The sequence below is a fragment of the Mus musculus genome, chromosome 9 (assembly GCF_000001635.26).
Source record: "Mus musculus strain C57BL/6J chromosome 9, GRCm38.p6 C57BL/6J".
In the NCBI taxonomy this organism is placed as follows: Eukaryota; Metazoa; Chordata; class Mammalia; order Rodentia; family Muridae; genus Mus; species Mus musculus.
The window spans coordinates 28,664,425-28,691,385 of record NC_000075.6 but is presented as its reverse complement, the minus strand read 5'-3'; the positions used below and the strand labels follow the sequence as shown (position 1 = coordinate 28,691,385).

The window sequence follows — 26,961 nt, the reverse complement described above, 5'->3', positions numbered from 1 at the left end:
ATATAAGATTTATAAATTTTTTGGGTTGTTCAAATATGCGTAAGTCAATTAGTTTCAGTTCACTTCAACCAAATATTTTCATAATTTATCATTAAATACTGACTGAATATTCATAACTCACCAGACATATTTAGTAAGTATTGTTGAACAGCTGATCAGTGTTAGTCCTATGTCCTGCATAGAGGCAAACCCTTCTATCCACAGGGAGGTATCAAGTTCTCCATTTTTTTAATGGTGTCTGTGATTTGATACGGAAACCATACCTGTGACCAGAGCTTGGTGTATGTGTATGTGGCTATACCTAGCAGGTTTTGAAGTCAAGAAAACCCAAAAGCAAGTACCAACTCAACATCTTGTTGACATGGTAGAGCCCCTTGATGGTTAAGGGGAGAATTAGGTACTAGGAAGTTTCCTTCAGGGCAGAGGGAGTTCAGCAACTGCACTGACAGGAATGAGTAAGGCAGCACTCCTGGAAGAATGAAGAGATGGTAGCGGACTGCTAGGTAGCTTTCTGCCAGTATATCAAATACCTGAAGTGACCTAGGCATAAGAGAAAACAGCTATTTTGCCTTCATTTGAGTCTCCCTGTCACTGACCAGGTCACTGTGCTGCTTGTGAGCCTGTGGTGATTCAGCACAGAATGGTAGGAACATATGAAGAAAATTGCACACCTTTGGCAGTAAGTGAAAGACAAATTGGAAACAAGAAGGGGAGTGTCACTATTCTTCTGTACTGAATAGGGCCAAAGAGCCTCATATTAGGGCCCAGGTTCTAGAGTTTATCTGATATTGGGATCACCAAGCTGGGCACTAACCCTGAAGTCTGGATCTCTAGGGGAACACTTAGGGTCAAACTCTAGCATGACACCATGTCACCATCTCCCTGTGATTCTGGTGAGCAGCTGAGAACTTATGTCCCTGGCAAAGTCCCAGAGAAAAGCAATGCGTTCCTACTGTGCCCTCAGGCTCTTATAGATCATAGTGAGAAAGCCAGCTGCTCCCTAAGGCATGGGTCCAGCACAATCTGGCCCCTCTCATGGGACAGTTGGCTTGTACACTACTCTGGGCTCGTGTCATCTGGCAGGGCTCAGATGGCATATGGTGGAGAGGGTAAGGTAGGCCATAGTCTCAGAGGCATCTGGTCTACCTTACTCAGCAACCTGTCTAGAGTAATGCTCAAGTGACTTTGGATTTGACATATCACTATTATCTGAATATGTATGTTCCTAAGGGGTAAAAGAAGTCCTTTAAAACACTGCAGCTGAAATGAAGACAGAACCAGATTTCTGACCACAGTCAGCACCTGCTCATGTTCAAATTCACGTTCTCTCCTTGGACTCTCCTTCTGCCTTCAGCAGCCATCTTCATCCCCTCTGAGGGCAAGGAGGCTACAAGCATTCAGTAAAAGTCTGCAAAGTCTAAGGTGAATCTACCTTCTGCTTGGTACTTTTTCAAAGTGTGTTTCCTTTGAAAGCTGTCTGGGCACCTGCTGATTGCCCCCTGGTCTTTCTCGGAGCTATCCTTGGGCATCTTTTTAATGGCTCGACCTTAATTGCATTTTCTTGTGTGTGCTGTGGCAGCCAGCATGTAGTTTAATAAAACATTTTCCAGCTGTTGGACCCATTATTCCCTCCCCCTACATCTTATGCACTGGAAGGTTTTAAGCCTTATTTTTAAGGTGATTGATTTGGTATGTTTTCCACTTTCTTTCCTGCTGTGGGGACATTTTACCTCGATGTGTGATAATTTTTTTTTAAAGAAAGAACTTTGATTTTCCTGTCCCCTTACTTTCCACCCTGCCGTTGCTGAGCTAAGGACCAGGGAGCTTGAGTCCTTGAGTAGCTATTTTGCCTTCTCTGATTCTGTAACAGCTGTTGGTACTTTGGATCCGCGTGGCCAGGGCTCAGGGCTTGTCAGTTAATACTTGTACCCATGGGGTGTTGAAAGTGGGCACTCAGAGATGTTATATGTAGTAGCCATAATTTTACTGGTATTTTTTTTTCTTTTAAAAACTGTAGTGAAGTTTTCTTTTCTTTTTGTACTCATGTCATTTTTATTTTGGGTGTGATAACAGTGGTAAAAGTTCATACAAAACAAAGAGATGCATTTTAGAATATAAGAGTGAACCCATCAAGAATGCTTGAAGACTCTTCTTTCTTATTGTACCCCAGTGATGCTATCACATGACAAAAGTTTCCCGAGGAAAGCAAAGCCTTTGATGGAGACTCAGTAATTATTTCTCATTTGGTACTAAGTAGCCAGCTTCATCTCTGGATGAGTGAAAAACATTCATGCCCCTATCCAATGGTAAACTCAGAATAGCCTGCCAATGGCTGAAACTCTTTCTTTTGCTTTCTCTCAGGCATTTTCCTCATCTCCTGGCTTCCTTTGCCTTCAGCTATGCCCTCTATCCCAAACTGTCTTCTAAGACATCTTTAAGTCTTAGAAGCTCAGTGAACTAGCAGTGGCTGGGTGAACTTGATAGTTACCCTTCCACCTTGTGCCTTTAGTGTCTTCTTTTCTATGTCTCCCAAGAAAATTTCTATCATCTCTTTGTCTACAGTCCTAGGCTCCTTTGAGTTCTCAGAACATACACCTTGCATTGCTTTGTTACGTTCCACATTGCTGTGATGGAGTACCCCAACAAAAGCAATGCAAGAGAGAAAGGGCTTGTTTTAGCTCTAGTTTCGAGGTTATAAGCTATCATGATGAGGGAGTCATAGTGATAAGAGCTTGAAGCACCACGCCAGGTTGTATCCACGGTTAAGCAGAGAGAAATGAACACCAGTGAACAGTGAGCTTTCCTTCTTGATACAGTCTAGAACCCATGCCCAGGAAATGTTGGGGCCTGCTTTGAGTTTGGATCTTCCTGTATCAATTATCCCAAACCAAATACTCCATCACAAGGTTAGAGGCTAACCTAATCTAGATAATTACTCACTGGTAGTTATCACAGAGTCTTGCCTCCACTGTGAGTCTAAGTCTTGAGTCAAGTTGGTCATCAATAGTGACCATCATAAACACCAAGTTCACCCAGCCACTGCTAGTTCACTGAGCTAGGTTTGATTTGTGCTGGAGAGCTATGTGCCAGGAAACATGTTCATGATGCAAACAACATTTCAAGTCATTTACCTACATCTTAGAGTATTAGATTGTTAACATTCTGTCCTCTGGGGTATGTGTTTTGAATAAGACATAAGTTTACATCTGTGATCAGATCTCAGTTCACAGAGCTTTGGACAAAAGGGTTAGTTTATTTGGATTTATCCTTTGACATTCTGGGGACAAGGAACACCTCTTATACTAAATTATAAATTCACTTAGCATCTGTGCATTGTCATAAAAATTCTAATATTTAAAAGAGCCAATAATAACTCTAAAATTAATGAGTAACTCTTCTATTGTAGTCTTCAATAGATACTATTCTTTTCTTTTCTTGACCTCAATTTAGGTGGTATCCTGAGTGCAGTATTTCTGTAGTTTTGTCAACAGCCATGCATATACCACACCCAAGGAATTCTCTTCTGCCTTCAAGTAGCAAATATCCCATAGTGAAACCTCAACACCCAGAGGATGTATGGTTCACTTACCCTGGGATGGCCCATTGGCCAAGTGGCTGTCATATTATTTTTGACAGCATGAGTTCTATCTAAACAGAAATTAAGGATAAATTAACAGGATTAAAAAGAGAGAAAGAATTGAAAAGAGAAAAGAAGAATTGAGTGAGGCAGCAAGTAAATCTCTATTTCAACACTATCTTCTAAAGCTGTTTATGATAAAAAGAGGATTAGGGAGCTCAACTTGCAGCTATATTAAATTAAATCCCATACCCCTGTTCACAGTCACATGCAGGCCTGAGAGCATCAATCCCAACGCGACAAAATAGCCCCTGGGAGAAGGACTCTTCCTGGCAGTGAGCCACTTGCCTCTTATAAACTGTTAACCGTGGTAATGAACCAATCCAAGAGACATATTAATAATGACATGAAGAGACACGTTTATTGTTGATTGTTGAGATGGTGGCAGATTTATTGCTAGCTTGCCAGGAGGGAGGGTTTGGCCCAGCAATGGTGCAATTAAAAACAAATTGAACACAGGGACAAAGAATCAATAATCTAACAGGGCAACTTTTAGTTTGCAAAATACAAATATAAATTAATTGACCTGAACACAGTTGCTAACTGGCCATTAATGTCTGCTAGCTGGCCAATCAGAGCGCATAATCCACCCATTAAATTCATTGCAGCAGGCTGTTTGTAGATTTCTAGGTCTGCTTGCCAGGGTAGCCGCTGGGGGGCAGCTTATTTGAGGGTGATTTCCAATGCCACTAAAGAAAAATCATTGAGTGACAAAGTTTGCCCAGAAGCTCTAAATTATCGGCTATTTCCAGAGGTTTTACTAAGAATTCATTTATCCAGCAGATACATTGTTGATGCCTTCAATGTAGTACATACAGTCTATCCTAACGACAAGGAAGTGAATGGAATAAATCCAGGCATACTGCTGTTCCCAGTGTGGCCTTCACTTATCTCCTGTGTGTTTTCCAGCAAAGTTATCCTTTGACACACTAGTTCTCTCTCAAGAACAACTGATATTTTTTTTCCTCACTCTTGCAAAAAACGATAATTAGTACATAGCTTGGATATGTTGGTATTATTGTTATAGATAGTTAAAAAAGAACGAGAGGGAGATGCTTATGTTGTTATGTTAATTTAGACTCAAATACCTAAGCAGTGCCTGTAATGAAAATCAAGAAGTTACTTCTTCCCCTTGCTTTCAAAGACATTATAAGGAACAGAGGAAAGAGAGTTAGATCAATCAATAACTGAAACTACTAAAAAGGCACAGGTATCACAAGGCAGTGCAGGCAAGTTTTTAGCAACTGGAGTTTCAAAGGCAGCCTATGGCTTTGGGACTTAGAAGCTCTATAATAGTGCTGTGTAGAGTGAAACTTGTCCTACTTGGTTATCTCAAATAAATGCGATAAAACAAGTATGTCTTACAAGTGAGAGCCTCAGTTGTACTAGCTGTATTTGGACTTCTTATTGGCCATGTGTGTCTGTCTTCTCTTGTGTTAAAGAACACAAATGCAGGCATTTTCTTCAAAACAGGGGTCTAGCGAGAAGTGTAGCTTTCTTTAGAATTTGAATTTCCACAGAAAAACAGAGTAAGACTTGTTGGAGGAATGGAAGGATTGTTGTTTGCTAGAGATGATGGGCTGTGGGAACAAATATGAATACAGTGGTAGGTAGGATGCCAAAGTGGAGAAAAAGAAATTCACATGGAAACTGTAGTGGCCCCTGGATCCTCAGCAAGGACAACAGTGGCCTAAAAAGTCTTGATAATGTCATTAGTAAAAGAAAATCATTATCAATTCATATGTTTCAAGGTACCTAGCTGAAAGAACTCTGATTCTTTCCAGGACAAAGAAATGATAAATGTCTGAGGTGATGGAGCATCCAATTACCCTGTGCTAATCACCACACACTGTTTACCTCACTGAAATGTCACAGTGTGCACCATAAAATGCCTAGTTACTGCATGTCAATTAAAAACAACAAAATATATTTTAAAAATCTGAGCACGTGCATCATGGTCAAATAACATAAAATGAGAAAGACATCAGACATTGAGTGTCATGATGGGACAAGCCAGGAGAGAATGAGAATGAAATTCTTCACTAAAGTCATTCTTGTGGGAACAGTGAAGAATAGAAAGAAAAAACAGGAGAGGGAAGAATTAAAACTTAAGCCAAGCGTTTCCATGAAAATGTCATGTCTTCAAATAGGGTTGTGAATCTAGAGGAAAGAAAAGGTTTTGGAGTGAGGAGTCAAGTTCAGGGTGGAACATGTAGAGATGCTCAGGCTGAGGGAACGAGAGAGTGGAGTTACAGAAGACACTATGAACAGGGAATGGAGATATGGAGCCAGTATGAACCTTTCAGAAGGAAGAAGTTATAATTACAGAGATGGGAAAAATGAAAGGGGCAAGGAAGTCTTAAGAAAGACAGATCTTGTCTGTAGGAAGCTTGGCTGAAGAGTCCCAAAGATGGGGAAATTTCAAGGACAGTACATACTGTGGCCACAATAAGGCAGGACAGACACATGTGCTGTGAGGAGACCTGAAAGCGGAGGATTGTCTTTCAAATGGGTGGGGGATGAACTATCACTAGAGCATGGACTTTAACTAAAATCCCAGCCTTGGACTTAGGAGAGAGTGGCCTAAGACAACTTTCATGGCCTTTCTAATCCTCTTTTGCCATTCAAAAATTAGAGAAAGTATTATGATTGTTGAACTGGAAAATAGAACTGGATCAAAGGAGTATTATACCACTCATTGAACATTGGTCAAGGTTAGTATTATTAAGAAAGGCTCTTGTAATAGTTGCATTATGATAATCTTTCTTTACCTTTATTTCTCTTCAATTTCTCCACCAATAATAGAGAACTTCTAGAGAAGTAGTAGCCAATGGTTTTAGGTAATTTTTTTTTTGAAAAGCCAAATAGGATCAATCACAATGGGTAGTTACTATTGTTATTGCTCTTGAACTTGACACGTGTTAACTAGATGCTCAAAGCCATGTTAAGGAATTCAGGTAAGAGACTAAAAGTATGGAGCCACTTGCTCTCTTGTAGAGTACGTTAATACTCTGCATTAAATTTCCTCTGGCCCCAAACTATGAGTAATACTCATGGAGGGCTAGGTTTGAATGTTGCTATGTTAGGGTAATGGGTTATGATAAACTGAAAGAGATTAAAAGACTTGATAGCACCACTAATTCATCCTTCAAGTAAGTACAATTGCGCTTCTGCTCACAGTACCAGGATGTGTGAGAAGAGACTTCTGTGTGTATTGGAGCTGTTGGCTGACTGGCTTCTTAGGACATAGGCTGAGACCACTGTGCAAATTGAGGAGAACAAAACAGACATTTCATTTTCTACCTCCACACCAGCAATGATGCTACAAGCGAGCTTTAAATGAGTCTCAGTTTATTTAATTCCAGTGCAAACAAGGCAGACGACAGACCCAGGCCCTGCCACTTCTTTTCCTGGCTTCTGCTTCTGTACATATCTCCAGAGCAGATGCCAAGACTGGCAGCACCTTCCTGGATCGTGTCAGAACTGTGCTTCAATCCAAAACAAGCCAGCATGCTCTGCAAGCCTGGACTGCAATGGAAGACAGGGGGATGTCCTTTTGGCAGACACATCAACCACCTTTGGCGCTGGCAAGGAATTCATCCTGTGTCAAATTCTGTTTGAGTCTCATTTACCTTGGAATATATCAACTCTTCATATTCCCACCTTGAACCAAGGACAACTGCTGCAAAAGGATCAAGTGGTTACCACTTCACCTCTACATGGAAGCTGACCTCCATGTGCAGGAGAGGGGGGCTCGGAGTTGTGGAGATCACAGGGGAAATAGACACAAACCTTGTCAACACTGTGTGAGAGGGAGAGTTTTGAATGTGAATGTGTGTACATGCAAGGATGTTAAGGTCTTAGTTCTGTAGCAGCAGAACAAAGCTTCATGTTTCTCTTCACAACAATGTAAGAAATGTCCTGGTTAAGAAAGAAACCATCTTTGCTATGCATGTGTTTTTTGACTGTGTCATTACAGAGTATATATCATATTGTGAAAGGCATCTGAACTTCGGAGATTAGGAACAAGGTGAACATCCATTCAATTCTGGCTCTAGAGGTATCAAGTTCAGATAGCTGCTAACTAGCACCATCTGATATCAGAGCAAGAAGGCTGCCCAGAGTACAAGTGTGAACTTCATTCTGAAAGTTCAGGTCAGCAGAGGCGTGGGAGAAGCATATATACATAGGGTAAGCATCTATCTGTTTGTCTGTCCTTTTTTTTTCATTAATTTACTTATTTACTTTATAGGTGAGTTTAATTTTTACTGTTGGCTTGACTGGATTGTAGAACCATCTAAGGCACTTTCCTTAGGTGTGTTTGTGAGTATGTTTACAGATATATTTAACTGTAGAGGGAAGACTAGGCCTCAATGTGGGCTGTGTGCCAAGAACTGAATAAAAGTGGGAAGGGGCAGGGAAGCCTGGTGTACTCAGTATTCCTCTCTTTCTTTCCTTGACGGCAGAGGCAATGTGTCTAGTCAACCCATCACTGTGTCCACAGACCTTCTCTGCCATGATGCACTGAACTTCAATGAACCATAAACCAAAAAAACCCCTCTGAACTTGATTCTGTTGAATATTTTGCCATAGCCAAGAAAAAATTACTATTCCTATGAAGGAAGGTTCCCAAGATACCTTCCTTTTTCATATGCAGACAGTCTCCTGACAACTAATGACACCATCGCTGATTCCTTCTGTGGCTTTCAGTTGTCACTGAAGTCACTCCAATCCTTTAATAAAGAATATACAGGGCCGGTGAGATGTCTTAGGGGTTTAATGCAAGGAAGACTGATGACTGAGTTTCATCCACAGAAACCACATTATAGAAGCATAAGATTGAATCCTGCAGGTGGTCCTCTGATACCACATGTATACCATGGCACATGTGTGCCTCCATACACACACACACACACACACACACACACACAGACACAGTAAATGTAAGAAAAGATAATAGAGGTGATATATAGATGATGATAGAGAGATAAATAGATAAATGATAGATGATAGATAAATAAATGATAGAAGATAGATAGATAGATAGATGATAGATAGATAGATAGATAGATAGATAGATAGATAGATAGATAGATACAAAGACATACATAAATATATACCTACATACATACATACATATGTACATATATAAGCACAAATAAAACAATTTTATGTGTTTTTTTCAGAGAGGAACCAGGAAAGAGAGATTTAAAAACAAAAACAAAAACTTTTCCAATGAAAATGATGGATAATACTCAGTGTCCCCACTAATGATGCTATCAAGGGATCCCTAAATTCTTTGTCCAAATAAACTATAAACCAACAAAGGTTTGTGAGCAAACTTTCTGATTGCCCCATCAGTGGGTAAAATTAAAAGAGACAGACAATCCAAGAAAAAAAAATAACCTTCCGTTGAGAAATTTTACTAAAGAATCATAAGATAGAATTATCAGAAAGGAGCATTTGAGTCCAGTCCACCCTCACCTCCATGTCAAAACCAGGGAAGTGTTTTGTGGTAGGGATCCATTATCTTGTGTGATTCATGGGCACAGATGCATAGATGCTGCTTATAGTTCCTGGCTCAGAACCATGTGTCAAAATGGGATATAAGAGCACATGGAGAGAGGAAGGGGGACAGGAAGGGGGAAGCATGAAAGTAAGGAAGAGAGAGACGCATGGACAAGTGTGCACAGAGGATTTTATTAACTACTTTGTTTATTTCTTCATGTTTGTGTGTCTGTGTATACTTGTGTATGGAGTAGGCCATGGCACATTAGTGTGGACAACAAATGACAATTTGTGAGAAATCAGTTCTCTCTCCCTGCAACATGTAGGGTCATCACGCCTGGCAGCAGGCGCTTTTACTCACTGAGCCATCTCACCAGCCCCTACAGAGAGGATTAAAGTGCGCGTGCTGCACACAGAAAATCAGTTTTACTGCATGCTGTTCATCCCAGGATAAGAAACCTGGAAGGCAATGTCCTAAAGACTCAGGAGCCAAGCTTAGGCTAGGGAGTACATTTTCTCATGCCCAGGCTTGTTCTTTTCTACTTTTCCACCTTGCTTCTGTGAAGAACAAGTGTGATTATAATTTAAAATAGAGGCTGAATAAATTAAATGTATTTCAGGTTGACTGCTTGCTTTTCTTTAAGCTCATAATTATACACGTTAATTCAAATGACTTGGTAATATTTGGGAGGAGAGGGGGAAATCACAGAGAAAAGATTTGGTACAAAGAAGAGTTGGAAGTGGTTTTGTCTCTGAAAAATCTTGTGCACCATGTGGCTCTGTCTGCATCATCCTGCTGTAAACCCTCCTCCCAGGTGCCTGTAGCTCCCAGCCCAGAAATTTCTCATCAGCATCTGCATTTCTTCTTAGCTTCTTTAGAACTTGTCTTTCTCTTAAAGGGCAGCATTTTCCTGCCCATTCACTTCACTCCGAATTAGCAGTGTGGCAGAGGGACACAATTCTGGGGGTTACATAGCAAAAAAATACATTCATTAAGAGGTTCGTAGCCACTTCCCTGCCAGCCTAATTCATTCAAAGCACTCCTGACTCCCTGGATCTCCATTTCTTGCTTTATAGAGTGGTGACTTTCTGCTCTGTCTTCCAGGGATTTTGTAAAGAATAATCAAAAGAGATAATGCATGCAAAGTGCCTTGTTGACTATTTGTATTTTGATAGCTTTCTCTCCAGTGCCAAAAGCTTAACCCAAATGAATAAATGCAGCGAAGGGAATTTAAAACACTTACTAGCTCTATCGTCTAGCACAGTTTCAATCTAAGCCTTGGTTTCTTTATTTGTAAGATACGAAGATGATGCATAGTTTGTCAAGTAGATGCAAAGATCAATTGAGACACGGTTAGTGCATAATGTGGCCAGTGCCCGAGCTAACAGGGGCCCAATAAGAATGGAGTGGGCAGAAAACTAGATTTCCTTTCAGATAACAGCTTGTCTCCCCAAAACAGGATCCACATTAAAATACCCAAAGCCATTTGTATATATAAAAATTACAGAAGCCTTTTGTGAAGTCCCCTATGTATGAATTTCATATTTCATATTTCATATTTCTCTCTATCTCTGCTTCATGTAGGTGTATGTATGTGTAGGGGTGTTGGGGATTTGGTGCATGTGAATGCACATATATTGATATATACATGTGTATGGAGGCCTCAATATCCTCCTCAATTTTCTCTACTTTATCTTTTGAGACAGAACATTTTACTGAATCTGGAGAGTGCTGACTCAGCAAGGACTGGCCATTAAGCTCCAGGCACCCCCCCTTCTCCTCTCCAGTGCAATGATTACATGCATGCATTTTTATGTCCCTGCTGGGATCCGAACTCATATTCTCATGCTTGCCTAACATGTTTTCTAGCATGTTGAGCCTATTTCATCTTAAGATGAATCATTTCTGAGCCTCTGAACAAATCTAGGCTTTGTAAAAAAACACTCAGTCCAGGAGAGAACCTTGCCTTACAGGCCCCAGATTTCTAAGCCAGCCCAGAGAAAGGCTGAGAGTATCAACACTCCTCAAGCAAAGATAGACACAATTTCCCTTCTGCATCCATTTCTAACAAATAGCAACACCCCAGACCACCAGTACTCATAGATCTGGTGAGGTTTCAGAACATGGAGAGTTAATGAAGATTAGGATGGCAATTAGATCTTGGATTCCCAAAGGAGAAGGGGTTTTCAGTACTTACATAGGATAAAATGGTAACATTTAAAATGTGTACCCCTGGAGGGATGAGCTACTAGAAAATTAATTATCTTCTCTCTGCCTCTCTCCCAGCTTCTTTGTAGCATTTATGGCGGCTTTGGGGTCCCTCCCTCACAGCTCATTTTCTTTTTGGGGCTTTGTCGTTAATTCCTGATGGTACCATTCAATGTTGGCAGTCAGAGGGAAGCAAAACAAAATAATACACAAGAAAAAAAATCAGAGACATTCTTTATGACCCTAGAGCCGAGAAGTAAGCAAGCATGATTGGCAGGAGAGAGGCATTGGAAAAAGCTGAGATGTCGGTCTTGTAATCATACTATTACTATAACAGCAAAAGCCCATGGAGGGAAAACCTCAGACCCATTGAAAAGAACCTCTGGGTAGACTCCCAGCATTCTAGTTGGGCTGTGTCAATCAGTTGCCCAAGGGCCAATCCCAAGGGCAGGCTCATCTGGCAGCCTTACTAAAAGGATAAGAAGAATAATTAGTCCTTTAGTAAGGTACTATATTTTTCTTCCTAGAATCCCACTTCTAGTATAGGAACTTAGAGTTCACAGCCATGTGGCTTCCTAAGTAGACCTACTTCTCCCTTTTTTTTTTTTTTCTTCTTCTTCTCTAGAAAAGAAGTAGAAACAGGTTTTCTTTAACAATGTGAGCCAACATTTTAGGCTCCTTTGTTCTTTCCCTAAAGCCTTGAAACCCTCCATTTCATTGCTGGTTCACCAAGTATCTGACTTGCATATCAGTTTCAATGGCATGGCTTTTCCATTCCTGCCTCAGGATAGTTGCTGGGGTATGAAGCCCTTCTGCTCTGGGCGTTTATCTCCTTTAAATTTTAATAATAATTGTCATTAGCTTTCATTTGAGTCCATGCCCGATTTCTTTTTAAATGAGACTTATAACCCTAAGAGATGACGCCAAATTTCCCTGTATCAATGTGGTTGTGGTTCAAGACCAGTCTCTACTGCTTGTCCCTTGTGGCCCATGGCAGGCTCCCACCTTCCTGAGCTACATACAGTCAGTTAATTTGCAAATTGATATAACAGTCAATGTTCTGCAGCTTCCCAGAGTTTATTGCAAGGGTCAAATGCAATCGAGATTGTGAGCATCTTTGAATACATGTGTGGAATTGGAAGCATCCCTGGCATGGTAGATCTCTTAGCATGGCATGTTCTAGACTTCTGCCCTACTGAGAACTTTCTCTATGACTATCCACTTGAACTCATCAAACAATGGCTGGCTCACCTCTGCACCCCTGTCCACTTGGAGAGGTTTCAGGATGCCTCCTTGCTGGATTACCTTAGAGATAAACATCCCTGAGCATCTACAATGCCACAGCAGGCTAATGGCTGGGACCCCAGATAAATAAATCATGATTCTTGTTCTCTAGGAATAGTTAGCCTTATCAGCTAAGCCTCTACCAAGCTAGTAAACCCTGATAGGACAGAGTCTCAAACACTGGTATTAAACTACAGCTGCACCTTCATGTTGTCACATCTATGTGATGCTGTTGTTACAGATGATCATAGAATTTTATCTCAGCGCTTATTACCAGGGCCATAATCACTTCCCCAAACATAAATATATGTACTCTAATTTATCTCTTTCTCATTCAAAGCATTAATGATCAGTTCTCTCCATTGCTCTTAGACAATATCTCTTAGGTGCCTCTCCATTTCTCCAGGAAAATCCACAGTCCATGCTCATGACACTGCTTTGGATGCTGGATGCAACTGGTAGCTTCTCCTTGTCTCTCTGTGTCTTGCGTCCCACCCCCATGCCTAAACCCCCAACCCTGTCCCCACTGCAGTACATCCCTGACAGGGTTGCCAAGTGAATTTTCCTCCTGTGACTAACCTGACCCACATCTACAATTTGACACAGCTCTAGGTTTCTTTCCCACTTACTTATATGGTCTAGATCACATTATTACATAGGCTAACTCCCCAGTGGCCAAGAAGTACCTGGCGAACCATGGTGAATTTTAATGAAGGTGGCTGATAAACAGGTAGACTAAGCAAACAGGGCCATTGGACACATGGTGAAAGATGCCCTTTACCATAGTCTACAAGGCATTATGAACCATGGCAGAGCAGACCCAGTGCCTGGACATAGCAGAAGAACAAAACAAAGCCAGAAGCTGCATGGGAGGGTCTCCCTTCTGCTCATGGCACCCAATTTGTAGTAGTAATGAGATATTAATTTTGTCAAATAGGAGATAAATCCCTTTTTTCAAAAAAAAATAGACAAGTTGCAGCTCGGAAATTTTTCAGTTTTTCTTATTGCAAAATCAATACCCATCAGCAATTTGAAATTAAGGGCAAGATTAGGCCTCAGTTTTATACATGCCTTATTGTATTCCAAAAGCTTTCTACTCAGTCAGATAAATCTTCTTTAAGAGGATTAGGAAACTTTCATTATCTTTATCTAACCTGAACTAACACCAAGTCTGAAAAATTAATCTATAGACTGGACAAAAGCCGATAGCTGCTGGGAAGAGAACAGACCTTGGCTTCTTTCTCACTGAGTAGGAAGAGCAAGAGGGTGACTGCATCTGCCCCCTGAGGATTCTGCAACACTCACCAGGACCAGGAGGGATGCCCTTGCCAAGCTCATGCTCCTGGGCTCTTGATTAATGAAACGTTCCATGCTTGGAAGGTTCTGGTAGCAGAACACCCTTCTTCCCCCAGCCACCTACTGGCTTGCCTTTGTATTCTGAAAGCTCCTAGGAGGCCAGAGCTACAGAAGGCTGGACCTTGGCTGTGAAGAATGGGGGGACAGGAGAAGCTACTGCCCATGTGCCCCAAGTCTCAGAGTCTCCCTGAGTGATCTGATGACACTCTAAGTTTCCACACCACATACCAGGAATTACCCAAAGTACACTGAAGAGATATCATCCTGAATTCACTTCCTATGAGCCCTGTGTAGCCTGTCCCAGCCCTCGGAGGTTTATATGTTTGTCTCATTCTGTTGATGCCAATAGCTTTGTTTTGTTTGATTCTGTTACTATACAGAACCTAACTTTTTTTTTTCCCATTTAAGTACCACACATCATCTGGGCGTGAAGACAACTATGCTTTGAAGACCATGGAGGTGCCACCTTCAAGGCTGAGGATCATATAGTTCTTGTGGAGAATCAAGCCCAAGTGGCAAGCAGATATTAGGACATTTCAACCCATCTTTGATCACTAACTTCACCCAGTGCCTCCATTGTCCTTTAAGAAGGGAAGTAGCTGTGCCTTTAGTTCCAGATAGTAAGCAATCTCGAGTCTCCAAGCAGTGATCCTCACCCTTACCCTCTGGCTAGAACACTTATGTTTAAAACAGCAATATCTGTTGATGCCCATTCCATGAGAGACATCTTTGAATCTCTAAAATCATGTGGGATTTGATAGATTTGATAGAAGCCAGGCTTTAGTGCTGTGTCTCTCAGACTAGCTCTTGAGGACAACAAGTTATAATAGACACATCTCTGACCCATTATATCCATTGAAAATTGTGTCTACAGACATGGATACTGAGATGGTAATGGCTGTGCCGTTCAAAGGAAAGAGTGGGCATGTGAAACAGAAGCTATTGAAGCTGAAGAGATGTTAACTCCCATCTACTATGGTCTATGAAACCAACTGAAATAAGATATGATCTACATTTTATTTTTCAAAAATTATCCTGGCTCTAGAAGTTTGGTGTATACATTTCATAATCTAAATGTATCAAAAATCTGTTGAGTTTATGGAAGGTAGAATCAGATAAACTGACATAGATAATGACTAAATTATGCACAGAGCCCCTATCTGAGAGCCAGGTAGATGTCTCTCAAACATAAGCTGACTACTCTGAGAGAGGTCAACCTAAGCTTCCCATTTGTTGCGGAAAGGATGTATCATTAGGCAATGGAATTCTGTTTGAATGTTGACTCTTACCATAATAGCACAGTGCTTTAAACAGTGGTGGTGATTGGGATAGTTTAAAATAAGTTTATTTTCATTGCTTGCCTTGCCTTAACATGGCCTTCATATTACAGCTCTGCAGACATTTTTAACTCATCATATTGTATCTGGCATGGGGCTAAACTGAGTCAGATTTTTAGAAGAATAGAGACAATGATGTTGAAGTACTCCCTCTGCTCCTTTCAACAATATGACTTTACTTCTGACCTGGAGGTATCATTCTGATAAGCTCTCTCTTGGCTCTACTCTGGGACTGGTGCAGAAAGGATGCGTCATTAGACAAGTAAAGAAATGCCAGAGAGGACCTAACTGGCTAGAACTCAGTGTCATTTCTAAAACACACATAGCCAGTTTCACATTAATATTAGCCCATTTTTTACTTTGTTTTGTATTAATGAAACAAGCCTTAGAGAAATAAAGGCCTCTGTGATTAATACTGCATTTATCTATGTTTGAATCTTCCACCAGCTTCAAATGCTAAGTTTCTTAAGAAAGTTCAGCCATATATGAACAAAAGCCTCCTGGTGAGAACAAAGTGCTAGAGAAAAAAAACTGAAAAACTTCTAGAAGAAGCTTTGAAATGCTCAACCTGTGGATTTAATAGAGGGAAGTGAGCTTTTATGTCTTTATACATAAACACAAAGAAAAAGATTGCATTTCCAGTCCCCTTCCACAAAGAGCGTCAGCCACAGGTCCAGCTGTAACTTACCTTGCACTATGAGATGGACCCGGGAGGTTTTGGGGTGATTGTCTGTCTGCACAGAGCAGGTGTATGGACCTTCATCGTATACATCCACATTCTGGATCATGATACTGTATTGGGTAGGCGTGTTGACCAAAATGATCACTCGAGGGTCTATGGACCACTTGTCATTCCCAGCATAGAGGATTGTGCTGCGGTTTAGCCAGGCTACCCGGGTGACCCGATCATCTATGGTACACCTGTGAGGATGGGAGGAGAGCAAGGAGAGGGGAGGAGGAATAGAGAAGAGAAAAAAGGAGGGAAGAAGGGAGGAGAGAGAAGAGAGGGAAGGAAAAAGAGAGGAGAGAGGGGGAGGAAAGAGAGGGGAAAGGGAGGGAGAGAGATATTATACATGTGTTTTTATATGGCCAGGAGAAAATGAAACAGCAACAATATTTTAAAAACAGGCAATCAATTATTAATGAAACTTCCTGAACACAAGGCAGGAGAAACTTGAATCATCCAGTAGAAGCCATGATACAAAATCATTTCTCCTTGATTTAGGAGCATATTGTGTGACTATCTTGCCTGCTCATTGCTTTTCCTCTTACTTTACCCTCCGGCTTATATGAAAATTAGTTTATATTTTTTGAGCACATTTACCACATTGCGGTAGCAAAGGCCCAGAGGCACAGGGAACAGAAAGTAGATCAGTATTTCAAATAGGTCACAGATAATCCATGAGCAAATATGTAACTTGTAGTTAATCAAGACTTGAACTTATTTACCTCAGACCTCCCAGGTGCTGATAATCTCCTTGTGCCCCTAAGCGGCATGAAGCCTGCAAAGATGGGTCCTATTCACCTCAAAGAACCAGGACTCCCTCAAGAGCTCCCAGCTACCTCCGAAGATTTCAGGACAGGCAAGATTCTCAACAGTGTCCCTCTTCCTCCTCCCTTCACCCCATGACTGCAGCCTGTGAGCCCCTCAACATGAAAGGCTGGAGATGAAAATGACTATTGCTTGCCACTGTTTATGTCCTGTAGTTTACCACCGTCCCCCTCCCCCCCCCAAGGGAGAGAGATAGATGTGCCTGCAGAGCTACAAATAGATACAGAAGGACCCAGAATGCAATGTGAGAACGAATGTGCTCTGCGGGGCCAAAGATGTACACACTCACAGTAGACATGGTGGCAGAGATGCTGTCCCTGCACTGACAAGAGGCAGTCGAGTCTGTTAACTGTCAGGTAAAAGAAACAAGGCTTGCCCCACAGTTTACCTAGCACTGGGTTGGGTACAGAGGAGATCCAATAAGGTTGAAGAGATAACTGAGCTCCGAAGAGCACAGACTGGCAAAGAGACGAGCCTCTGTGAAGTTCAGGAGCCACAATAAATGCAGGTGACAAGGAACAGAAAGATTCTAACTTTTATTTGGTGCCATTTTATAACCTTCAGTGTGTCCACAAACAGATTTAATTAAACCAAAGCTTCAAAAACATTTATGTCTGTCTATAGAAAACAATTCATTCACTTGAAAATAAAACATTCCTAGAATTTATTTAATGGGAGAACAGAGAGGGGTAGAGAGAGGGAGTGAGGAAGGGAGAGAGAGGGAGAGAGAGAGAGACAGAGAGACAGAGAGAGAGAGAGAGAGAGAGAGAGAGACAGAGAGAGAGAAGAGACCCTATCTTTGTGTTAGTGGAATTTAAACACTTCAGTGATTGATAATCACTATAATCTATCTTCAGAATTCCTGAACAAGCTCTTGTCTAAAAGTCACAGGTGTATATTGCTCCGTTTTGAACTTGAGCTTCTCCTTCCTGTATATGTCCTCAGCAGGATGCATTTTATGCTTGAAAACATTTTATTGATTACCTATCATATTTATCTGTAACAAAAATATAGAGAGATTGAATTTCAAATTTCATTTATGCCCTTCGGCTATAAAACTCTAAGTAATAATATTTGCTTTTAAAATGAGTTACCACCGCAAGTAGAAAATTGACAAAACAATAGAGATATGCTTCACCTTCTAAGTAATAATTAACCACAAAAAGTTAACTTGAATTGTAAACACAGAGCTTAATCTCATGGGTAAGCCTGGCTTTTCATACCACAAATTAAAAAATCATTTACTTCTATAATGAGATAACATTTAGGATCAATTCTTTCCTACTTTTGCTTTTAAAGCAACCTTGTTAACAGAAGCACAGAAATGGCAATAAAAATCTCCTATTACAATGCCACTAAATTCTTTGAATGCTTTCCAAGATATATGGCAAAAACTTCACAGTAATATAGTCTCAAAATTATTTTGATAATCTCACAACTGACAGTTCAATTAGTTCCTCTTTCAATTTCTTTTAAAGCAATGAATTGGCAGTGGGGTTTCTTACTCAATGTTACTTCTTACTACCTGGACAAAGTGTACTGATAACATCATGCCAGGGCTTATCCAATGATTAGTAATGACATATTGTCCTTTCACTGGAAATCTCTGGTTTAACTCACTGTATTCAAAAATACTGTTTTCATATGTTAAATCATACTGCCTTCAATGGTTTTCTTCTTTAAGCTCTGGCTCAAGGGCAGAGGACTTCTGGTGTTCCTATTAATTTGCTTCTGCTGGGAGAATGGGCCTTTTCTGCTTGATTCTTGTGGGGCCCTTCCTCAAGGGTAAGATGCTGTTGCTAAATGCCATGTGAGGGAGATAGTAGGGGAAATACTGTCTCCTGGATGATTGTGACAGAGGCATAGTCAGAAGAGAAATGGTCTATTCTTGGTACTCTCTCAAGCAGAGTAGATGGAGGGAATTAGACGGATTAAAATCCATTCCCTCAAAAACTATTATTGTCTTCATATGAGACCAGCAAATTGCTAGAGCTGTAGCAGAGAAGGATGACTTGATATTTATCAATTGAAACCCATGTTTTCAGGGAAGCACACAACCCAAGCAGCCTTTGAAGAGTCAGGTGACCATTGGATGCATAGATCCCAGTGAGTGGCCATGGTTGCTTTACTTGCTCCTCAGCTGGGTCTCATCAGTGGATATGAAATACAAAGAGAAAAGAGTGTCTGTAGAAAACTAGAAAAAGCAGTTCTTAGACCCTACAGCAACAGAGAAACTCAGTGAACTGCTAGGCTTGGCAAACGAGTGTAGTCTTCTGCATGATGGCTCTTGGCTCCTGCCTTCTGGTTTCTCCCTAGTACCATATGACTCTCCTCTACTTGGTTCCCTGAACAGTAGGGCAGAAAACTCAGGAAGTATTTAGCAGTATGGTTAAGTGATCGTCCAAACCTGTGCCCCTTCCCTGCTATTTGAGACCATGAGCTGAATCCTCTTTAACAAGAAGCACAGGGGGATGGGAGCATGTTTGATGTTAAATAAGAGAGAGCCACCTGTCAAGGTGAGGAAAGTTAATAACTTTTTGGTGTCTTGACAACTCCTAGACACATAAAATTTATACAGTCCAAGCCAACCCTACCTAGTAGTCCTTGGTGGAACAGAACTCATTACAGCTCATTTGTAAATGTCCCTTAAAAGCAGAGCTGGCTAGCTGTTCCTCCAGGAGTGCTTGTGAGAACTTATCATGTGTTAAGATAACCATTCTGCATAAGGACTTTTGAGAAACCATCTGCATTACTCACAGTTCAGAGATAAGGCAGTTGAGGCACAGTGATCTTCAGTGACTAGATTCAAAGCACTGAGAGGCCAATCAAAGTGACTCAGACCTAGGCAGCCTGTGATGGGCTTCCTGATTTGAAGTTTTGAGAATCTCAAGACAGGCTGGAAGCATTTGGCTGACTGTATCTAATCATAGTTTTGCAAATCTATAGCACTTACAAGTGATAAAATAATCTAAAAGGAAAGGAAAGCCATTTAGGGTCATATTTTATGTGTCCATAGCCACCTGCAGTAAGAGGAGAGTGGGTTGAAATAAGAATCAGGGTGAGCCAAAGAAGTGCCTGGAAGGGACCTCGGGGAGCTGGAAGCAAATGCCACTCTCCAACTGCACTGAGTATGAAGAGAGGGCTCTCAAGAATTGTATTTTGCTAGTATTCTTTGGTTTTCTTTCTTATTTTCAGAGGTGAGGCTCCAAACCTACAGCTGAAAACAGGGGTTTCCAAAGTTGGTAAACAGCGGAAAACTTAGACCAGTAAGGCCTGCACCTTTTAACTTCCAGCAAGATGGCTGGCAAAACCTGAGACTTTGTCTTTGGCTAGCTCCCCCACTCCTGCTCTAGGGACTCACTCTTAAGAACCGCTTGTTACCTTAAAAACTAGAGCTGGCACTATTCTGAGCATACAGAGTGCTTTTGCTAAAAGTACCAATTCTTCACTTGGACTACAAGATGACTAAATGTTAAGTGGGAAGCTGGGCACCTCTGTTTTTGCTTTCGATCTGACTCCTCTACATTTGATCACCTGCTTACACCTGCAGAGAAGCATGCTCATCGCTCAAGCTGTGTCTGTGGAGAAGCCATTGGTACCTAACCAGTATCTTTCCCCTTCAAGCCTGAAGAAACACACAACAGGAGCTGGGTATTGTCAGCTTTTTACAACTTCCTGTGCCAGATTCCTGAAATGCTCTTGAACCTCTCAGGTCATTGTCCTAGAAACTATAGTTACCTGACGTTCCAGGAACAGCAAAGGCTCCCAAGACAGCCTACCTCCTGGATGAGAGCAATTACATCCAATTTCCAGGCTGAACATTAGAGAAGTGGCAATCACCTCCTGAGAACCAGGCTGACCCTTCAATCAGTAAGGATTTCTTCAGACCTCCTTGCAGAAGTAGACTGAGACAAGGAGCACTCACAGAGATAGTACCTCCTCAATTATGCATGCTTCTTGTTCCTCTGTCAACTCTCCTGTTTAAGCTTAAGTCCCTGGCTTGCCTTCGAAGACACATTCAGGTCATTGGACTCTCTTATCTGATCCTTTTCCATGGTACTGATGAAACCCCTTCTTGTGATTTTAGCATCACACATGGAGTTAGATGCTTACAGGGACAGGTAGGCAATGCTAGTCTGTTGGGGCTGCAGGCACCAGATCTTTTATCTTGAAAACATCATTTATAACACAGGCTAGAATTTTTGTCAAAAGACTCCACGTCCCGAAATGCAAAATCTGTAAACTTTAACATTTTGATCTTCTTCATTCTCATTTTTTATTTTATATTTTGCCTCTGAATGGACAAATAAAACTGCCATCATTCAACTGGAACTTAACGAGCACCTACTATACATAAGACACATTTCTTCAACTGAGAGTACAGTAAAGAGGCAAATTCCCTGCCTCGAGAAACTGCATCTAGTCCAAGACAAAGAAAACAGAGAGATACAGACAGATCAGTTCCAGAGACTGAAGCATGGGCTAAAGGAGACCATGGGGAGGAGAGGAGAGGGCTGTGGGGTTTGGGCAAATCTGGGGCAGAGTGGTGAAGAAATGGCCAGCTGGATCCAGGGTCAGGTAGTGATCCTAACCACCCTCGTCTGAGAGCAGCAAGATGCTTATGTGGAAAGCATGTCCAAACTAAAAACAAGAGTCACACATATACACAGAAATCGGCAGGATTATCTAAGTTATCCATGGACATGGAGAACAAGTCTTTTAAGCCAGACTCACAGTGCCTTCCTCCTATAGTAATAGCTTTGTAAACCTGGGAATCATTGATGACTGGAATTTTAGGATGGGAAGGAGGCTTCACTAGAAAATGTCTTCATATTTCTACTGCTATTGTTGGAATCATATTTGATAACGCTGCTGAGAGTAGAGAGCTAGAAGATAGGGCTCAGGCTCTGATTCAAACCTGTCCTTCTAAATATGAATCCTCTTGTAATGCAATGTTAATGCTGAAGATCTTCGAAATATTTGTCAAATATACTTAGTTGAACTTCAGCATTTAAAGCAATGGTCCTCAACTGTCCTAATGCGACAGCCCTTTAATATAGTTCCTCGTGTTGTGGTGATCCTTAACCATGAAATTATTTTGATACTTCATAGCTAATTTGGCTACTGTTATGAATTGAAATGTCAATACCTGATAATCTGGAAATCTGATCTGTGACCCCCATATGGGGTCATGGCCCTCAGGTTGAGAACCACTGATTTAAAGCTTTCTCTGCTAGGCTGTAAGTAGAATGTGGATGAGGACAACATTGGTGCTGTTTGCTCCATGTGACATCACTTCCCACAGGCCACCTGGCATCCAACAGGTGGTTAATACCTGCTTGTGATTTTAAAATACCTGCAATGTTTCTCAATGTGGCATCAAAAGAACACTCATAGGGGAAACAGAATGTCCATGGAGATATGTGTCCCTTGGTGAGGTTTGTATACTCTATACCCAAATGCAGACATACACACAGCGTCCCAGGGGGTATTTTTTTGTGTATTTTTCAATCTAATTTTCATTTATATTATAATTGGGGAAATGTAACGCATCCATAGTCTGCAAGTAGCATGGTAACAATTAGATTTAAATATTCAAGTTGGTACTTGTTTCTATTATCACAGTGCTACAGGGAAGTCCTTCCATTCTCTCAGGCTAATGAGGAAAATACAGAGGTGACTTATGGGGTCAGTGATGCGTTCCTGCCAAGAAAAACTGAATGAGGCTGAGTCTGCTGTGTAATTAAGGTCCTCTAGGGTTGGGATGGGGAAGACTCAGCCATCACATTGCATTGGTTAAATTGAAAAATGGTGGCCTATGGCTGTCAGTGCTGTGGTCCAAGATGCAACTTGGGATCCAATTTTAATAAAATTTCATCTGTTTCATTAAATGAATATTGCAAATTCCAATTTTGGTATTTATGTGTGCATAGAACTTATATTTTAAGAATTTAGAGTCATGTAATGGAATATGCTGAAGGCATTTATATCTAGTTTTATGATTCTATATAAACTTGTTTTAAAATAATGTTACCACTGGGAAACCATGAAAATCATTTTTCAATTTTTCATCTGTACCTTTAATGTAATCTTCTATAGAGTCCTCAATTTAAGGAAAGCTGGTAGAGGTAATGTGTTATATGTGCGAGTTCTGAATACACGTCTCCGGATTTCTCTCATTAATGTGCATTCCAATATTAGCTTGGTACTTGTTTGTTTGTTGTGCTTTTACTTTTTTTGTTAATTGAGAGTTAAGCAAATTTCCATTAAGAAGACTCTTAATCTCTCAAACCTTACTCCATCTCTTGGTATAATGCATCAGAATATGTTAATACTGCCAGCCCAAGAGATAGGGAGAAGATCTTGCTTTAGAGAAGTCAGAGAGTAATAATAAATGACTTTTCAGAGCAAAAGAAGAGGAGAGCCCAAATGAAATATCATTAAATCAACTCGCAATGCATTCTAAATTGCAAAAGCTGTTCTCTTGGGAGGCTTTAACTTCTCTGTTATTCCTTGAGTTACAAATAGAGCTAACTCTAAAGCATCAACAAGGCCCTAAATTATGAAAGGGAAAACCCTTTATGGTGAAGACAGTCAGAAATTTAACACTGCCAATGACTCTGCTAGAGCTAATATTTGTGCTGAGGTATTGGTTGAGAATATTCTGAGAGACTGGCAGGAGAATGGGGAGGAAATAAAAGCTTTTGAGAGAGGATTCAACCCCCAAACATCTGAAAGGTGAAAGAAGTTGAATTCAAAGTCTGGCTTGCACCATCAATCATCAATGCCTTTTACAGTGTAAACTGGTGTCTTTCTAATAATACCTAGAGTGAAGGTGTTACATTAGTACAGAAGATGCATGATTTGTGATATGCATGTGAGTATACATGTGCATATGTATATGTGTGTGTTAGTGTTTATGTGTAAAAGGGAAGGAATGTACCTTGTGTCTATGTGTGTGGGTTTGTGTGTGTATGTGTATGTATATGAGAATGTGTGTGTAAGTGTGAGTATATGTGTGTGTGTGTGTGTGTGTGTGTGTGTGTGTGTGTGTGTGTGCAATGTGTGAGCCCTGAAGAAATGAGAGAAGCCAGAATACAAGCAATGAAATGAACAGTATCATGTGAATGCCTAATCTGCTATGGGATAATAGTATGTTGTGGTTTCAGCTGTGACCAATGAGATGTGGGGTTCTCCTGTGTCTTAGCATGTACAATGACAGTAGAGATCTATCTGAAAACACAGAATACCTTCACATTCCATAGGAATGCCAATGTGCTGAGGACCAGCTATACTATGAGTAATCTGACTGTCCACCCTGGAGATATAGTTGTGAGTATGACAAAGAATCCTGCATCCTTTTGTTCTTCTCTATTGGCATATGTGCTGATGAAAATGGTTTCATGGAATGGGAGCAAGCCATAATATAGAAGAAAAGAGATCTGCCATTAAAATGAAATGTTATAGTAAAGGTGAAAAGTATTAGATCTAAAGCACTTAAGAAAAGATGATCAATCTGCTGTCCCCTAAGCGAAGAAAAATAGTAGAAACACAGGTGACCTTGTATTACAATAGGAAACCATGGAGACAATTGATGGCTTCTATTTTCTCCATAGTAGATGACAAAGTTGCCAGCTGAAAGCAAATAGGGGGACAGAAATAAGGGGAATAGGTCAAGAACAATTGAAATAACTATTATAGAAAATGAAAGCATAATTGCAAAAGAACTGTCCCAGGATTCACAAGTTGGGTGAAGGAGGGTACCTCATGTAGTTGGTCGAGAATATACAACTCAACACCCTGACAGGTTTGAGCATGGTTTCCTGCAATGCTCAGGTGAAAGACCAGGGCAAAAGGTTGTATTCGCCAACTGTTGTATCTGCCAGGTGAGTAAATCAGAAGTCTAGAATTGAGAAAATTAATATTTGTTGAATAAGAGGAGCAAAGATAGCTGTGGCTTATAGAGAGAATAGGGTACTCTAAATGCATGGGAAGCTTTGGGAAGTCCTAGAACAAACCAGCCAAAATCAAAGAAACTACACATTACTAAAATGGGAAGCTATTAGCTAGCCAATGATGGCTGTTGTCAGTGAAGGGAAAGCCAGATATGCCATCTAGGTGGATCATGACAATGCTGAAGAGGTTGGCAGATGTTGAGATTTCTTGATGAGCTTTGATGGCATTTGTGCAAATGGACTATTTTGGAGCTAAGACATAAAACATCAGGCATAAAAGGGCTAGGCTACTTGTCTAGGCCCACACAAAGTTGTTTTGTTTAAGTTCTGGGTTTGTTTATTTTCTGTTGATATGATCAACATTTAACCAACATCATTAGGAAAGGAATGGATTCATTTCATCCCACACATCCATATTGCAGTCCAGCCTTGAAGAAAGTAAATGCAAACTCAAGCAAGAACTGAAGACATGAAAGAATGAAGTCATGGAAGGATGCTCACACTCAGACAGCTTCCTTATACAACCCAGGTTTCCCTGCCCAGAGCTGGTGCTGCTGACAGAATGTGCTGGGCTGGGCCCTTGCCTATCCCATATCAATCATCAATAGAGATAATCTCATAGCCATGCCCTCAAACTAATCTGCTCAAGGCACTTCTTCAGTTGAGGTTCTTCTTCGCAGGTGACTTGAGGGTGTGTCAAGTTGACAATAAAAACTAACCAGGAAAGCTCTGAGAACTTCTATTTCCCGCCTGAGAACTGGGGCAGGATTTTTGACTTTATAGCATCATTCAATGTTACTATGGGGACGGGAAGTAGTAATGGATGTGGCTGAGCTGATTGGACGGGGCAATAAACAGAACCTGTCAGAGAACTTTCTCCCTCTTCAACCTCTGTGGTCCAGGAACCTAAGCGAGTTTAGTCAAGTGTGATAAATCCTCTTGGTCATTTCCCAGAACTTCTAAGGCCATTCCCTTTTATTTTCCATTCTAGAAGGAGTGAACTTTAGCTGCACAGGTAATTTACACCTGTAATCCCATCTCCTAAGAGGTCAAAGCAGGAGGATAACAAGTGCAAGACCAACCTACATAGTGACACCCAGGCCCAAAACAAGAGTAAAAAGGAATAACAGTAGTTATTCTTAATAGTTATTCTTAAATAGTAATAATTTGCCCATGTGATGTCTAATTACCAGACATACTTAGTCAGTTCATTAAATTAAACATGAGCTTTAGAGTTTTAGCATTCACTAGGTAACTGTTGCATGCTTTCCCAGCTCGCCTACAGATTCTCTTCCACTTCCAAAACATTCTGTTTTTCCAGTGTTCTCCACTCATCCCATGTGGAGCTCTGGAGTAAGGGTTCATTTCCCTGCCTATTTTTTCAGTTGGAGGCAGTAAGACAACTCTAACTTTGTATTTTCATCAGGCCTCTTTCACACTGTGTTGACAAGAGCAGTGATGGGCTGGTCTCTAGATTGATGACTGCAGCTTGGTAAAATGCTGTACTCCTAAAAATCCATAATTGGGAGATCAATCAATACAACTGTACACACCTGCAAAAGAATTCATAGGGCCAACAGGCCCTGATTACTTCTACAGAAATGTCCTTGGCTTAAGCAGGTTTGCATAGAAACAGGGCCACCTTTAGCCTTGAAGAACTGTTCTCAAGTCAGGTAGATTGAAAGGAAAAAAGGGAGTCAGAGTCAAACCATCAGTGCAGACAGTTATGTCATGGAGGGATGGAGCAAGGAGAGACTCATAGAGAAAGTGGAACCAGGTCAGCAGCTTGAGAAAAACAATGTCCATTTTCCTAAGATGTTGTACAGAGACTGATGGGGCCAGCACAACTGTGAAAATCATTTCAAGGGCCCCTCCTACTCTCAGAAGACACCACAGACCAGTAAAGCATATTTCTCCCCACAGTCGGAGATAGGGTTACATCTTAGGACAGGTAAAGCATGAACACTCCACAGAAAGTATACTGAGTAAGTGCTTGCTGTAGCATCATCTCTGAGAGCTGGCTGATTTGGGGACATCTTCTTTGGCTACCTTGTGACTGACTGGATTAGAGGAGCTAAAGCACCAGCAAAGCCATTGCAAAACCAGTAAGCCCTGGGGAAGAC

At 41.0% G+C, this 26,961-nt stretch overlaps 1 protein-coding gene across 10 annotated transcripts in view; it reads right to left on the bottom strand.

Annotated features, from left to right (window-relative positions):
• Nucleotides 1–26,961, bottom strand: part of Opcml (opioid binding protein/cell adhesion molecule-like) — a 1,134,695-nt gene that overhangs the window by 234,025 nt on the left and 873,709 nt on the right. For all 10 annotated transcript variants that reach the window (XM_011242559.3, XM_030244423.1, NM_177906.5 and 7 more), the window contains one exon: nt 16,020–16,252. In XM_011242559.3, coding sequence (XP_011240861.1) covers nt 16,020–16,252 — 233 coding nt within the window. The remainder of the gene's footprint in view (nt 1–16,019; nt 16,253–26,961) is intronic.